General features: G+C 44.1%; 1 protein-coding gene across 8 annotated transcripts in view; it reads right to left on the bottom strand.

Annotated features, from left to right (window-relative positions):
- Nucleotides 1-17,700, bottom strand: part of MLLT10 (MLLT10 histone lysine methyltransferase DOT1L cofactor) — a 256,506-nt gene that overhangs the window by 158,967 nt on the left and 79,839 nt on the right. For 6 of the 8 annotated variants that reach the window (XM_073677493.1, XM_073677487.1, XM_073677489.1 and 3 more), the window contains exon 3: nt 5,392-5,554. In XM_073677493.1, coding sequence (XP_073533594.1) covers nt 5,392-5,554 — 163 coding nt within the window. Of the gene's footprint in view, nt 1-5,391; nt 5,555-5,647; nt 5,948-17,700 lie in introns of those variants that run through there. The other 2 variants (XM_073677492.1, XM_073677495.1) reach the window with 2 other exon arrangements.

Here is a 17,700-nt window from a genome sequence, read left to right as displayed (position 1 = left end):
GCCAGGACCACTGGAGTGAGGGGCGCTGCTCAGAGCGGCACCAAGCACTTCATAACGGGCTTCAAAAATAGAGTTTCCTACAATAAATATCCATTCGTGTAGAATTATTTCAACAAGCATTAAAGGGGTAATCCCATCTCCAATATCCTATCCCAATATGTAGTAATATGTAATAATAATAATAATATTAACAAATACCTCCAATTAGAAATGTAGTGTAGTTCTTCTGATTACCTGTGTCGCTTACCTCATGTGCAGAGCATTGCAGTAGCTTAGGTATCCATGGTTATGACCACTAATGCAGTGACAGTTAGTTGCTAGTAGTCGTAACCATGGATACTCAAGCTACTGCAATGCCCTGCACATGAGGTAAGGGACATAGAAATGTAGTGTAGTTCTCCTGATAAGCTAATTGGAGGTATTTGCTAATACTATTACACCTACTACATATTAGGATAGGATCTAGAGCTTAACCCAAAAACAGCCGGATTCAGGACGTCGTTGTAATAAGCAAGCCATCAATTTACAGCAGTGACCGGGGCACTGAACCATATCGCACACAGGTGCACGATCTGCCTACTATTGCACCATTCTGGTCTGTAAAATGGACCGACCAGACAGGAGCTGCAATCCTGAGGTTTAACACATACAAATTTCCCGCTGTAGATTTTCGGAACACAAATCTGAAATTAATTCTGCAAGTATTTCATACAGATTTGTTGCGATTTTCACCTCATACATTGGAAATAGTGTAATCCGCAGCATAAATTGTCTTACTTTGGATGTAACATCTGCACTGCAGGTCAATTTCCACTGCAGATTTACAGATTACACTGCGGAGTGGGTGAACGAGATTTGGTAATGTCTCAACCGCTTTGCTGCTACTTTTATACACAGCGGCTTTTTCACTGCAAAATCTGCAGGATATATGTAACGTATGGACAAGCCCTAATGACCTGCTCAGACAGTGTCAGCGTTGCGCAGAGGTGCTGGTACTACAGGGAAGATACCAGCTAGTGCCCCCGTACAGCCCTCATCTTCTGCCCGCTCATCCTTTTCAGGTGGAATAGCTAGCGCCATCGCCAAACTAAAATTTGCAAGGCCGTATAGCGGGCTCTCCTCTGCTAAGAGGAACCTGTCAGGACGATTTTACAAACTAAAGCTAGTGGTGTGTCTGAATTCAGTGGGGAAAATAAGTATTTGATACACTGCCAATTTTGCAAGTTTTCCCACCTACAAAGAATGGAGAGGTCTGTAATTTTTATTGTAGGTACACTTCACCTGTGAGACACAGAATCTAAAAAGAAAACCCAAAAAATTACATTGTATGAATTTTACATAATTCATTTTCATTTTATTGCATGAAAAAAGTATAGCAGAAATTAATATTTGGTACAGAATCCTTTGTTTGTAATTACAGAGGTCAGACGTTTCCTGTGGTTCTTGACCAGGTTTGCACACACTGCAGCAGGGATTTTGGCCCCCTCCTCCATACAGATCCTCTCCACATCTTTCAGGTATCGGGATTGTCACTGGGCAACATTGAGTTTCAGCTCCCTCCAAAGATTTTCTATTGGGGTCACGTCTGGATACTGGCTAGGCCACTCCAGGCTCTTGAAATGCTTCTGAGCCACTCCTTAGTTGACCAGGCTGTGTGTTTGACTCATTATCATGCAGGAAAACCGAGCCATGAGCATGACCCACCTTCAATGATCTTACTGAGGGAAGGAGGTTGTCTGCCAAAATCTCACGATACATGAGGCCATCCATCCTCCCTTCAATACGGTGCAGTCGTCCTGTCCCCTTGCAGAAAACCCACCCAAAAGTATGATGTTTCTCCCATCATGCTTCATGGTTGGGATGGTGTTCTTGGGGTTGTACTCATCCTTCTTCCTCCAAACACGGTGAGTGGAGTTCATACCAAAAAGTTCTATTTTGGTCTCATCTGACCCCAAAACCTTCTCTCATACCTCCTTTCAATCTTCCAGAAGGTGATTGTCAAACTTCAAACGGGCCTGGACATGTACTGACGTGAGCAGGGGGACCTTGCATGCCCTGCAAGATTTTAATCCATAACGGCGTAGTGTGTTACCAATGATAGTGTTTGAGACTGTGGTCCCAGCTCTCTTCAGGTCATTGACCAGGTCCTCCCATGTAGTTCTGGGCTGATTCCTGACCTTTCTCAGAATCATCCTTACCCCACGAGGTGATACCTTGCATGGAGCCCCAGACCGAGGTAGATTGACAGTCATCTTGTGTTCCTCTCATTTTCTAATAATTGTGCCAACAGTTGTTACCTTCTGAACAAGCTGCTTGCCTATTGTCATGTAGCCCTTCCCAGCCTTCTGCAGATCTACAGTTTTGTCCCTGGTGTCCTTAGACAGCTCTTTGGTCTTGGCCATGGTGGAGAGGTTGGAGTGTGATTGATTGTTTGGACAGGTGTCTTTTATACAGGTAATGAGTTCAAACAGGTGCAATTAATACAGGTAATGAGTCTAGAGTAGGAAGGCTTCTTATAGAAAAACTAACAGGTCTGTGAGAGCCAGAATTCTTGCTGGTTGGTAGGTGATCAAATACTTATTTCATGCAATAAAATGCAATTTAATTATGGTATTTAAAAATCATACAATGTGATTTTTATATTCTGTCTCACGGGTGAAGTGTACCTACGATAAAAATTACAAACCTCTCCATTCTTTGTAGGTGGGAAAACTTGCAAATTCGGCAGTGTATTAAATACTTGTTTTCCCCACTGTAGGTCATAGAACAAGAGTAAAAATTATACCAGTCTTGTAGCAATCCGATGTGCCAGTGCTGAGAAACCAAGCATTGAAGCCACATGCAAATTAGCCTGGAAGTGCATTAGGGCGTGTTTATGCACCCTGCGTGGATTGACACGCCCCCAGGCTAATATGCATGTGGCTTCAATGCTTGGCTTCTCAGCACTGGCACATTGGATTGCTACAAGATTGGTATCATTTTCATTGTTGCATACAGTCTTACCACTAGCTTCAGAAGTAAAATCGCCTGACACGTTCCCTTAAACCACCACTGATAATCATTGGATCTAGGATAATAAAATGATTGGTTCTGACTGATAGAAACAAACGGATCCAACATTGCGATCGACACAGTTCCCAGTTACAGACAAACGCGACCCTGGCACCTATAACCTGGGCACAGCCAGTCGGGACAACTAGGCTTTGCCAGTTCTTAGTTATAAGTTACTAAATTCCAGAAATTACAAATAACTTTAATCTATGCCCACATATGTAGCAAGCTAGGAGGTGATAGGTGTGCAGATAAACCAATTTGTGGTACTGCCACTTTTAGGAAAGGATTGGTATTCATGCATGACTGGAAAGGCTGGGGATGTAACTGGCATTAGTGTCGGACAAGCGCTGGTGTGATGTCACCGATGGGGATGGTACTGCTGGGCATGTAGATAGTGGGAGTGTACTGTTACCAGTGTGAGGATGGTACTGGAGGGGTTGTGACAGGCACTGGTGGCACTTTGCTGTGTTGGTAAGGGTTGGTATTAGTGTGTGACTGTTAGTAGTAATGGGTTTACATGGATGAGGGCTCGTGCCCATGCGTGGTTAGTAGCAGTATTGATTAGGCAAAATGCTGGCATGCCCCAGTGAGGGGCTGGCAGTGTTGGTGAAGTCATGGTGGGCGCTGCTGGTATCCTCTATAGAGTGAAGGCTCAGTTGGTAAAGTCACAGCTGTCAAAGTCCACTCAGACAGTGCTAGTAATATCAGGGCTGGCACTGTTTGTATGCACTAGTGAGTGCTGGTGTAGTTGGTAAGGTCCAGTCAGGCACTGCTGGTATGCACTAGTGAGGGCTGGCAATGTTGGTAAGGTAACGGCTTGTAGCGGCGTGTGTCTAGCACTGTTGGATGAGGTCAGGACTGGAACTGCTGGTATGCACTAATCAGTACTGGTACAGATGTCAGAGCTGGCACTCCTGGCATGCAGTGATGTGGGGCTGGCAGTGTTGGTGAGGTCAAACCTGGCACTGCCGGTATGTAGTAGTGTGTGGTTGGCACTGTTGGTAAGATGAGGGTTGCAATGATGATAAGTAGTAATGTGGCTGACATTGTAGGTAAGGTTAAGGCTGGCACCATTGGTCTGCAGTGGAGTGTAGCTGGCACTGTTGTTATGGTCTGTGTTGACAATGTTCATATGGTCAAGGTTAGCACGCAGTGGTCTGAGGCTGGCACTGCTGGTATGCAGTGATGTGTGGCTGACACTGCTAGTTGGGTCAGGGCTGACAATGTTAATATCTAGTAGCCTGGTTGGCACTGTTAGTAAGTTCAAGGTTGGCACCGTAGGTATGCAGCGGTGCGTGGCTGGCTGGCAGGGTCGGGACTGGCACCGTAGGTATGCAGCGGTGCGTGGCTGGCTGGCAGGGTCGGGACTGGCACCGTAGGTATGCAGCGGTGCGTGGCTGGCTGGCAGGGTCGGGACTGGCACCGTAGGTATGCAGCGGTGCGTGGCTGGCTGGCAGGGTCGGGACTGGCACCGTAGGTATGCAGCGGTGCGTGGCTGGCTGGCAGGGTCGGGACTGGCACCGTAGGTATGCAGCGGTGCGTGGCTGGCTGGCAGGGTCGGGACTGGCACCGTAGGTATGCAGCGGTGCGTGGCTGGCTGGCAGGGTCGGGACTGGCACCGTAGGTATGCAGCGGTGCGTGGCTGGCTGGCAGGGTCGGGACTGGCACCGTAGGTATGCAGCGGTGCGTGGCTGGCTGGCAGGGTCGGGACTGGCACCGTAGGTATGCAGCGGTGCGTGGCTGGCTGGCAGGGTCGGGACTGGCACCGTAGGTATGCAGCGGTGCGTGGCTGGCTGGCAGGGTCGGGACTGGCACCGTAGGTATGCAGCGGTGCGTGGCTGGCTGGCAGGGTCGGGACTGGCACCGTAGGTATGCAGCGGTGCGTGGCTGGCTGACAGGGTCGGGACTGGCACCGTAGGTATGCAGCGGGCAGCAGTGTGTGGCTTTCAGGGTCGGGATTGGCACTGTTGGTATGCAGGTGGTGTGGAGTTGGCACTGCTAGTAGCGACAGGGCTGGGACTGACAGTATACATTAGTGAGAGTTGACCACGTTAGTATGCAGTAGTGAGGCTGGCACTGTGTACCTGGCAGGGCAGCCCTCCCTTTCCCCCTCCTGGCAGGGCAGCCCTCCCTTTCCCCCTCCTGGCAGGGCAGCCCTCCCTTTCCCCCTCCTGGCAGGGCAGCCCTCCCTTTCCCCCTCCTGGCAGGGCAGCCCTCCCTTTCCCCCTCCTGGCAGGGCAGCCCTCCCTTTCCCCCTCCTGGCAGGGCAGCCCTCCTTTCCCCCTCCTGGCAGGGCAGCCCTCCTTCCCCTCCTGGCAGCCCCGGGCTCTCCGTTACCTTGATGCACCGCCACATTGCAGCCGTGCCCGTCGCAGTACACCAGCGGGTTTTCGGCCCAGCCCCTCTCGTCCGAGCACACGCAGCAGCCTCCGATCATCTCCTTCATACTAGTCGTCAGCTCTTCCTCCTCGGCTGTCACGGGCAGATCTCCGGCCACCATCTACAGGACACCGAACACAACAAGCACCGGTTACTCCTCTACGCTGCCGAGGCTCGGCCCCCCGCGCCGGCCGCCGCCTGCCACCCGCATTACTTGCTCTGGAGCCACCTCATGTCGCCGGGGCTGCCCGGACTGGCAGAGGGGGCCGGATCACGACGAGGAAAGCAGAGCACTGCGCAGGCGCTGTGATGAGACGCATGTCAACTACTGCAACAGCGCCTCTAGGGGGTGAACTGTGTCACTGCTGCCCAGAGGTGATTAGTGGGAAGTCCGGGGACTGCGCTGCCAGCGGCGACGTGATCATTTCCTCCCCCTCCTCCTGTCTGTATAGCTGTACACGTGCGTCTGAGAGACTCCAGAGAGCGTGTGAGCGGAACCACACAGAGGAGGAGAACGTTTCGTTACCAGTAGCAACCAATCAGGCTCCACCAAGGCATATTGGAAAGTGAAAGCTGCAATGTGATTGGTCGCTATAGGCACCAAGGGGACAGTTATGTAACAGTTGGAAAAAAAAACTGTTGCCCATAGCAACCAATCACAGCACAGCTTTCATTTCCTGTAGTGCTCTTGAAAAATGACAGCTGCTCTGTGATTGGTTACTATCAGTGAATGTGGGCTTTTTTCAATCTATTTTTGTGGGTTTTTTTGCTGTTTTTTATTTGCGCCTTATACTTTTAATAGTCACGCCTTTATTAAATGTATGTTTTATATGTGTGCACTTGCTTTTTTTTTTCATGTTCACCATGGCGGCCGAGTTTTGGGGGTTTTCAAAATGTTTTCGACTGATTCATAAATTGCTTCTTTTTAACCAACAGTCACAACATTTTTACACACCCCTATCCCCCTTTCCATCCCGCCATTTTATGTATTTATTTATTCACAAATTTTGCAGTTTTTCAGTAGAATGTGTGATTTTTTTCTGCCTTAAAAAAAAGGTTAAAAACAAAGATTAAAACGCAATTTTTTAATTCTGTGCGAAAATTCATGACCCCCCCCCCCCCCATGTACTATTTGGAACAATTTGGTGCAAAAAAAGCCAACGAATACCACAAGACAAAAAAAGTGACTTAAAGGGGTATTCCCATCTCCAAGATCCTATCCCAATATGTAGTAGGTGTAATAATAATAATATTAGCAACTACCTCTAATTAGAAATGTAGTATAGTTGTTCTGATTCGCTATGTCGCTTACCCCATGTGCAGGGCATTGCAGTAGCTTAGGTATCCATGGTTACCTCTAACAACTAACTGTCACTATATGAGTCGTCGTAACCATGGATACCTAAGCTACTGCAATGCCCTGAACATGACGAAAGAGACATAGCAAATCAGAAGAACTATACTATATTTCTAATTAGAGGTAGTTGCTAATATTATTATTACACCTACTACATATTGGGATAGGATCTTAGTGATGGGAATACCTCTTTGAAAATACCGCAAATGATGAATCGGGGGCCATGGTCTTCAACACATGGAAATAACGGAGATTTGTGTTTACCAGTCTGGCTGCTGGCACTGGACCGACCGGAGCTGACACCTTTGTAATTACCAGATAAAGCTGCCCATGTGCCGGAGCGCAGCTCTGGAGCACACCGCCGGCCTCCTAAACCTTTTATTTTAATAGCTGCTTAACCTCGGATGGCCTCACAGACTTCTGTACAGTAACGTGGCCGGGCGGCCGAGGTGTAGAGTGCCAAGTCACCGTGAGGTGCCCGGCTGGTAAAAGAATTTTGTGAAACCGTTCTCAATATTTGTAACATGGTTTTCCACAGCCACGTTCACTATTGTCTTGTGTATTTTATTTTTTATTTTTTTTTAATCCATAGCATAAATTGGCGAGGCTGGCAGCGGGGGCACGAAGAAGAATAAGGAATACATGTATATTGCATCTTATAATAAACATTAGGACATTGGGGGTATCTTCCCAGGGTGTCAGAAAATACCGATGCACTTCAAGCGTTTTTATTATGTTTTTATATGCATTTTTGGCGACTCTCTTTATTTTATATCATTAAGGCCTCATTCAGACGTCAGGGATTTTTTTTTCTTGTGTTTTCTTTGCAAAAAAAAAAATTAACCATTTGTCCTCAATGCGCTGGATCTGATTTTTAGACATTTTTGGTCCGTGTGTCAATTTTTACAATTAGTGTGAGATCCATTTTGCTCATATGCATCCCCAAAAATTATAATTTCCTAAGCTTTTCCTACCTATTAAAGGGATTTTGCATTTTTAAAAAAGTGGAGCCCCAATGACTGCACATATGTAAATCAGCAAACATAGTGCTCACCCTCCCTGGGTCCAGCGCTGGCTCTTCGCTGCTGCTTCGGTCTCTATGCATTGGCTCCAGTGGAGACATAACGACTAAAGTGTACATCACCGCTGCAGCCAGTCACTGAGCTCTGTTCAGAAACGTGGCTGGATGATGACATAAATATAAGAACATGATATGTAAAGAGAGTAATAGCATACCTCAGACCAGTGATACACTTCCCGACGCGCGTTTCGCTGGTGGTTTTCACTAGGGAATCCATCATCCAGCCACGTGTTTTTCACTTTTTATACTACTATACTCACTTGAGTATTAATTGTATCAGCACTGCGGTACTTTATGGTTCTAGTGGTACATTTTTGCTTCATACTCTCATGATACACTGTATCTTCATATACTGATGTCCTTTAAGGGTTTACTCATATATATGCATGGATGCATTTCATGATATACTAGAGATTATACACTTTATTATTGATACCTGCATCCTATTGCACTGATATACTTTTTCTAATTATAATAATAAGCTTCAACTATATGAAATAAAAATATATAAGAACATGATGGTAATGTCTCTACATAATGACCCCCATACCATTGATGTATGTTTTTAAATGATTTTGTGTGTTAATTTCTCCCATGTCTTTTAATTGTATTGAATAAAGGTTATTTATTATATTTTAAAAAATGGATTCTCTATCTCTCTATAGGTTTCTAAACTGTTATTGATACATTATCATATTATATGTATGGGTATTTCATTCTAATCTCAGTGATGGGCTGCAGCAATGATGTGCACTGTAGTTGTGATGTAACTGCCGCAGTCAAAACAATGAAGCTGAAGCAGCAGGTAGAGTAGGCGCTGGACCCGGCGAGGTGTTTTGAGAAGCAGTTTTTTCGAAATGTATAAAAAAAAACTTTGAACGGTATGTGAGGGCTCATACTGTATGTAGGAGGCTATGTGGGTGCTCATACTGTATGTAGGAGGCTATGTGAGGGCTCATACTGTATGTAGGAGGCTATGTGAGGGCTCATACTGTATGTAGGAGGCTATGTGGGTGCTCATACTGTATGTAGGAGGCTATGTGAGGGCTCATACTGTATGTAGGAGGCTATGTGGGTGCTCATACTGTATGTAGGAGGCTATGTGAGGGCTCATACTGTATGTAGGAGGCTATGTGGTGCTCATACTGTATGTAGGAGGCTATGTGGGTGCTCATACTGTATTTAGGAGGCTATGTGAGGGCTCATACTGTATGTAGGAGGCTATGTGGGTGCACATACTGTATGTAAGATGCTATGTGGGGCTAATACTGTATGTAGGAGGCTATGTGAGGGCTCATACTGTATATAGGAGGCTATGTGGGGGCTCTTACGGTATATAGGAGGCTATGTGAGGGCTCATACGGTTAGTGGGATGTCAGCATATTTAATTCTGCTCAATATAAAGTGATACAATTAATATAAAATAATTATAATTAATATATTAATATTGAGCAGAATTGGTTTCAGCCTATTGGCCTCCACAACAGTCACGGTCTCTCGTTTGGCCCCTTGAGGAAAATTAATTGCCCACCCCTGCCCTAGTCTGATCTGTTTTTTGGACCAAACTTTCCCTTTCAATTCAACAGGTGCATTAAATAAAAGATGCCGTACAGACATCATCCACATGGCATCTGTGTTTTACGGGTCAATTGCAATTATTAACTTAGTAAACTGTATTTGGTCTTATCAATTTTTGACTTTTAGTAAGGTATCCCAGGGGTAACATTTCTCCTTGCGGAGAGTGACATGTTAAGCATGTCAAGGTAAGGAGACTTTTAAGCCGCAATACTCCTCTGGGAAATATGACGTTTAGAAACAAATGCTACACAGATGTAAAAAACAAAACGGACATATGGGTGACAATACGGATAAAAAAATCATCAATTTTTTCTGTATGAGAAACATGATTTTCCATACTCTTGTCTGAATCCGGCTTTATGCAGGGACAGATGAACGTAAGAAAAATCATCTGATTTTCATCCGCAGAACTTGACAATTTTCATCTGTATTGTTATTCGTTTTCCCTCCGTGTCCATATTTTACGTCCATGTGGCATCCATATTTATATATCAGTATTTTAAAATAAATGTGCGCCATTTCTGCGATGTCAGTGCTGACCAGGCACGGTGCCCGCACCGGAGGGGAGTATAGCTGCCATTATTTTATATTGGGGGTAAGATAGTGATTGAAATTTGCCGTAAAAAAAAAAAAAAAACATTCCATTGAGTGGTTCAGGGAAACAAATGGGCCAGAAACAAATGCTATCAGTGTGCTGACGGGAAGCCTGCCTCTTTTTTCTATACAAGAATAACGGCTGGCACACGGACCAAAAACAGTTACAAAACTGTCCACTTTTTTTTGCAGACTTGAAAAAATTCACTGTGAATAAGAAAAAAACATTTTTTATCGCCTTGACCAAGTCTGGGTCTCGTGACCTGAGCTAACAATAACATAGACATGTATGATGTTGTTACTTCGAGTCAAGTGACACTCAGTTGAGCTAGGAATTGCAGCCATAATATGGACAAGAAAATACAAATTGTTTTTTAAGGTTTTTCACATTTTTTATTTTTTTTACATGTTATTAACCCCTTAAGCCCCGCGGGTGGTTTGCACGTTAATGACCGGGCCAATTTTTACAATTCTGACCACTGTCACTTTATGAGGTAATTACTCTGGAACGCTTCAACGGATCCCCCTGATTCTGAAATTGTTTTTTCGTGACATATTGTACTTCATGACAGTGGTAAACTTTCTTCGATATCACTTGCGTTTATTTGTGAAAAAAATGGAAATTTGGCGAAAATTTTTAAAATTTTGCAATTTTCAAAATTTGAAATTTTAAGCCCTGAAATCAGAGCGATATGTCACACAAAAGAGTTAATAAATAACATTTCCCACATGTCTACTTTACATCAGCACAATTTTGGAACCAAAATTTTTTTTTGTTAGGGAGCTATAAGGGTTAAAAGTTGACCAGCGATTTCTCATTTTTCCAACAAAATTTATAAAACCATTTTTTTAGGGACCACATCACATTTGAAGTCACTTGGAGAGGTCTTTATGACAGAAAATACCCAAAAGTGACACCATTCTAAAAACTGCACCCCTCAAGGTGCTCAAAACCACATTCAAGAACTTTATTAACCCTTCAGGTGCTTCACAGGAATTTTTTGAATGTGGAAGAAAAAAATGAACATTTAACTTTTTTCACAAAAATGTTACTTTAGACCCATTTTTTTTTATTTTCACAGGGGTAACAAGAAAAAATGGACCCCAAAATTTGTTGTGCAATTTCCCCTGGGCACGCAGATACCCAATATTTGGGGAAGAAACACTGTTTGGGCGCACGGCAGGGCTCAGAAGGGAAGGAGCGCCATTTGACTTTTTGATTGTAAAATTTGCTTGAATAATTAGCGGACGCCATGTTGTGTTTGGAGAGCCCCTGTGTGCCCAAACTTTGGAGCTCCCCCACAAGTGGCCCCATTTTGTAAACTAGACGCCCCAAGGCACCTTTATAGATGCATAGTGAGCACTTGGAACCCCCAGGTGCTTCACAAATTGATTCGTAAAAATGAAAAAGTGAAAAAAAAAACACTTTTTCATTTTTACGAATCAATTTGTGAAGCACCTAGGGGTTCCAAGTGCTCACTATGCATCTAGATAGGTGCCTTGGGGGGTCTAGTTTCCAAAATGGGGTCACTTGTGGGGGAGCTCCAATGTTTGGGCACACAGGGACTCTCTAAATACAACATGGTATCCGCTAACAAATTGAATGGAAAATCGGCTCAAATTGTTAGCGGACACCACATTGCGTTTGGAGAGCCCCTCTGTGCCCAAACTTTGGAGCTCCCCCACAAGTGACCCCATTTTGGAAACTAGACCCCCCAAGGCACCTTTATAGATGCATAGTGAGCACTTGGAACCCCAGGTGCTTCACAAATTGATTCGTAAAAATGAAAAAGTGAAAAAAAAAACACTTTTTCATTTTTACGAATCAATTTGTGAAGCACCTAGGGGTTCCAAGCGCTCACTATGCATCTAGATAGGTGCCTTGGGGGGTCTAGTTTCAAAAATGGGGTCACTTGTGGGGGAGCTCCAATGTTTGAGCACACAGGGACTCTCTAAATACAACATGGTATCCGCTAACAAATTGAATGGAAAATCGGCTCAAATTGTTAGCGGACACCACATTGCGTTTGGAGAGCCCCTCTGTGCCCAAACTTTGGAGCTCCCCCACAAGTGACCCCATTTTGGAAACTAGACCCCCCCAAGGCACCTTTCTAGATGCATAGTGAGCACTTGGAACCCCCAGGTGCTTCACAAATTGATTCGTAAAAATGAAAAAGTGAAAAAAAAAACACTTTTTCATTTTTACGAATCAATTTGTGAAGCACCTAGGGGTTCCAAGTGCTCACTATGCATCTAGATAGGTGCCTTGGGGGGTCTAGTTTCCAAAATGGGGTCACTTGTGGGGGAGCTCCAATGTTTGGGCACACAGGGACTCTCCAAATGCAACATGATATCCGCTAACAATTTGAGCCGACAATTTGTTAGCGGATATCATGTTGCATTTGGAGAGTCCCTGTGTGCCCAAACATTGGAGCTCCCCCACAAGTGACCCCATTTTGGAAACTAGACCCCCCAAGGCACCTATCTAGATTCATAGTGAGCACTTGGAACCCCAGGTGCTTCCCAAATTGATTCATAAAAATGAAAAAGTGTTTTTTTTTTCACTTTTTCATTTTTACGAATCAATTTGTGAAGCACCTGGGGGTTCCAAGTGCTCACTATGCATCTAGATAGGTGCCTTGGGGGGTCTAGTTTCCAAAATGGGGTCACTTGTGGGGGAGCTCCAATGTTTGGGCACACAGGGGCTCTCCAAACGCAACATGGCGTCCGCTAACAATTTGAGCCGATTTTCCATTCAATTTGTTAGCGGACACCATGTCGCGTTTGGAGAGCCCGTGATGTGCCTAAACAGTGGAGCTCCCCCACAAGTGTCCCCATTTTGGAAACTATACCCCTCAAGGATTTTATTAAGGTGTATAGTGAACATTTTGAACCCAGAGGTACGGCACAGAATTTGTTTACATTAGGTCATCATATTGAATAAGTTGTCATTATTCTTGAGCGCAAGTGCTCGCTACTTGAGTTTGCATCGGGTACTCAGGTATGCACCATGTACAGCGTGTGCTCGAGTGACATGCTCGAGTCCCTGCTCCGCATGTTTCACGGTTAATAGACACCCAAAAAAAAACACGCGGGGATCGCTCGTGCATGGCAGGCAATCCCCGTAAAGTTTTTTGGCCGCGAAGCATATGGGGCAGAGACTCGAGCATGTCACTCAAATACCCACGATACTCAATGCATACCAGAGCACCCGATGCAAACTCAAGTAGCGAGCACTTGCTCTCAACACTAGTCGCCATATCGTCATCTTTTTTTCTTACTTTTGAAAAAAATCCCAACCCCAGCCCTAACCCTAGCACAACCCTAGCCCTAGCACAACCCTAGCCCCAGCACAACCCTAGCCCCAGCACAACCCTAGCCCCAGCACAACCCTAGCCCCAGCACAACCCTAGCCCCAGCACAACCCTAGCCCCAGCACAGCCCTAGCCCCAAACCCAGCCCTAACCGTAGCCCAATCCTAACCCAAGAGTTTATTTTGACGCTGTTCCTTGTGCGGTATAAGTGATTAGACGACTTTATTCTTCGGGTCGGTGTGATTACAGCAATGCCAGAATCATATGGGGTTTTTATGACTGACAGCTGTCACACACTAAAAGACGCATTTTTTGTAAAATCTAGTTTTTGCATCGCCATATTTTGAGAGCTATAATTTTTCCAGATTTTGGCAGACAGTCATGTGACGGCTCGTTTTTTGTGGGATGACTTGACGTTGTTATTGGTGCCATTTTCAGGCACGTGACATTTTTTGATCGCTTTCTATTCCGATTTTTGGGAGGCAGAATAAACAAAAACCAACAATTTAGGTATTGTTTTTTTTTTTTTTTTTATTCTGTTCCGCGTGTGGTAAAATTGATGAGGTAGCTTTATTCTTCGGGTCAGTACGATTACAGCGGTACCACATTTTTATCATTTTTCTATGTTTTGGCGCTTATACACAATAAAAGCTATTTTATAGAAAAAAATATTTTTTAGCATCGCTTTATTCTGAGAGCTATAACTTTTTTATTTTTCGGCTGATGGAGCTGTATGGCGGCTTGTTTTTTGCGGGACGAGATGACGTTTTCAGCGGTATCATTTTTATTTATATGCGTCTTTTTGATCGCGTGTTATTCCACTTTTTGTTTGGCGGTATGGTGATAAAGCATTGTTTTTTGCTTCGTTTTTTTTTTTTTTTTTTACCGTGTTCACTGAAGGGGTTAACTAGTGGGACAGTTTTATAGGTCAGGTTGTTCCGGACGCGGCAATACCAAATATGTGTACTTTTATTGTTTTTTTTTTATTTGTTTTATAATAATATTTATTGATGGGTACATTATATTTTTATTTTTGGTGTATTATTTTTTTTATTTTTTTATAATATTTTTGCACTTTTTTTTTTTTTTTTTTTCCACTTTCACACAGTTTATACACTTTATTACTTTGTCCCACTCTGGGACTTTCACTTTTTTTTTTCTGATCGCCTGCATGGCACAGGAATGGAGCACCATCCCTATGCCATGAAGGCTGTCAGAAGTGCACAGTGTGAAGATTGCTTGGAGATGCACTGCGCATGTCCAAGCAATCTTCCTGCTCTCTGGTGACCCGGATGTTGTCATGACGACATCGGGTCGTCATGGCAACACCCGGGAAGCCTTTGCAGACTGCGCTGGAAGCCGGAAGAGGAGGTGAGTATCGCCGATCACCTCCCCTTGCCCCCGCAATGCCGCGATCTACTTCGATCGACTTCGATCGCAGCATCGCGGGGGTTAATGTGCTGGGAGCGGTGCAGGACCGCTCCCTGCACATAGTACCGAGTGTCAGCTGTGACAATCAGCTGACACCCGGCGGCGATCGCGCCCGCACAGCCTGTGTGCGCGCGCTATCGCGATGACGTACTAATACGGGTCTGGCTCTTAAGTCCCAGGGCACAGACGCGTATTAGTACGTCAGATGTTATTAAGGGGTTAAAATTAATTATCAAATGCACTATGTATTTTTCATTATTGTTTTGGGCATTTTTTTTTTTTAAACAGTCTTATCTGTAGGACATGTTTAAAATGTTACAGCGGTTGGTGCTCATAGCCAGTGAGCATTTCTGCTACACACAGGCGATCAGACAATCGCAGCTTCTAGTCTCCCATGGAGATAAACACATATTTGGTATCGCCGAGTTCAGAATCGCTCGATCTATCAATATATAAAAAGAATTAATCCGATTGGTAAACTGCATAATGAGAAAAAAATCTAAATGCTAGACTTACGTTTTTTTGGTCGCCACAACCTTGCAATGAAATGCAATAACAGGCGATCAAAACATCTTATCTACCCCAAAATTGTATCAATAAAACGTCAGCTCGGCGCGCAAAAAATAAGCCCTTACCCAGCCCCAGATCCTGAAAAATGGAGATGCTACGGGTCTCGGAAAATGGCGACTTTTTTTTTTTTTAACAAACTTTGGATTCTTTTTCCACCACTTAAATAAAAATTAACCTATACATGTTTGGTATCTGCGAACACGTAATGACCTGGGGAATCATAATGGCAGGTCAGTAAAAAAAAAAATAGTGGAATTGCACTTTTTTTTGCAATTTCACCACACTTGGAATTTTTTCACATTTTCCAGTACATGATATGGTAAAACCAATGGGTCATTCAAAAGTACAAATTGTCCCGCAAAAAATAAGCCCTCACATGGCCACATTGACTTAAAAATAAAAAAGTTATGGCTCTGGGAAGAAGGGGAGCAAAAAACAAAAGCGCAAAAAAACGGAAAATGGCCCAGGAGTGAAGGGGCTAAAGCTAGTTTACAAACTAATAAAGCAATCTTATATACAGGTATAGATCAATATAATAGATAGGTAATGCGCCATTTCTGGGGCAGCTGAGGGCTGGTGTTATCAGTCTGGGAGGGCCTTTCCAGTCTATTAATATCAGCCCACAGCTGTCTGCTTAGCTTTTGCTGGTTATTAAAAATAGGAGGGACCCACATCATTTTTTTTGGGTCCCTCTCTTTTAATAACCAGCAAAGACTCAGTAGACAGCTGTGAGCTGATATTAACAGCCTGGGAAGCTCCATGTTTATTGCCCCCTTCCCAGAATAATAACACCAGCTCACAGCTGCCTGCTTTCCCTCAGCTGGTTATTAAAAATAAGTGGACCCCACACCATTTTTTTTTTTTATTTAATTTTATATTTATTAGCTAAATGCATGTACAGAAAACTACACACGCACTGCACTAATTATATATCTCAATGACATCTTTCTATCTATCTATTCTGACAGTTCACGCTGTGAATTTACTGTACTTGGCTGATGAAATATCAGGTTTCCTATGAGACAGTGCATAAAAATTGGACGACACACGTATAGTCCGTGTGCTGTGCGATTTTTTTCTCGCACAGAATGGCTTGCATTGGCGAGTGCGATCTGATTCTCGCAGACAATCACTGCAGGCTGCGATTTTTTTCTAAGTCTGAGCTGATCTGAGAAAAAACTCATAGATGAGAACTGACTCATAGTATAAAATTAGTCAGAGGGCAATGCGATGTTTTCTCACATTGCACTCTCCGAGTTTATACGCAAGTGAGAGCAAGGACTAAGGTGGATGATATTGCAGCAAGACTGAACTGTGGTGCGAATTGTAAAATTTGCAATTTGATAATTTCTCTTGTGGCCCATTTCTCCCTCCCATATAGACATATCCACATAATAAGACTATGGTACCTGTGGGACCTGGTATAGATTTTTCATTGGGGCCCAGAAGATTCAAGTTATGCCTCTAGGGGTGCCGCTTTTTCATTATCAAATATCAGAGGGTATGGCAGTGGCGCTGTGCAGGTGGTAACAGAAAAGGTGCAAAGCTATCATATGTCAGGGAGTGAAACTTCCAGGAATAAATCTTGTCATTATGGCGCCCGTCTGTGAGTATTAGGAGGAGCGGGCACAGCACAGGTGTGCATCTGAGGACGGCGACGCTGCTGATTACCCACCTGTTTCTATATAGGGTATAATTAATCATGGCCTCGTGAGACGAAGACAGGGAGACGATGGGGATTATTTTGCATTTAGATTTTATGCAAAAAGTAGTTTGGATTGTGTGCTCCATGTTCTCACCAGATCTGTTAATTTCATGTTTTCCCCGTCATCTTTAATTATATAGCTAATAGACCCCCCAAAAAATATTCATTATAGCATTTTGCTTGTTTTTGCATATTACCAGAACCAGGATTATCTAGTACAGTCAGACAATTTAGAGGACTAACTCCCCCCATTCCCACCCCCACCCCCCATAAAAAACTATCCCGGAGAATATAAGTCATCGAGTCATCCTCTTCATGGACATATTTGTTTCTAAGAAAGCTGGGAACATGACTTATGGTTGACATTACAGGTCCCACAGCTTTATCCATCTTTTCCTGGCTGAATAGAAAAGCTGCCTAGTTGTGAAGTGGTGCATCCCCTCCTTACTGTATGGCTGCATTCAGTCCTCGTGTTGTAGCGGGGTTTTGAGGAGGACCTTTCACTGGATTTTTTTTATTGGAGCTGTGTCCCTCTAGCTGGCGCAGCTCCGCTGATTCTGAGACAGTTTTTCTTTTTCCTCTGTGCCCTTCCATTCCAAAGTTGTGCCACTCGGTAATAAAAATGAAACTTTTCAAC

This window comes from Phyllobates terribilis, unplaced genomic scaffold, assembly GCF_046119375.1.
Source record: "Phyllobates terribilis strain yellow unplaced genomic scaffold, ASM4611937v1 Scaffold_4__5_contigs__length_816908805, whole genome shotgun sequence".
In the NCBI taxonomy this organism is placed as follows: Eukaryota; Metazoa; Chordata; class Amphibia; order Anura; family Dendrobatidae; genus Phyllobates; species Phyllobates terribilis.
The sequence above is the reverse complement of the archived record's forward strand: the minus strand, read 5'-3'. Positions and strand labels throughout refer to the sequence as shown.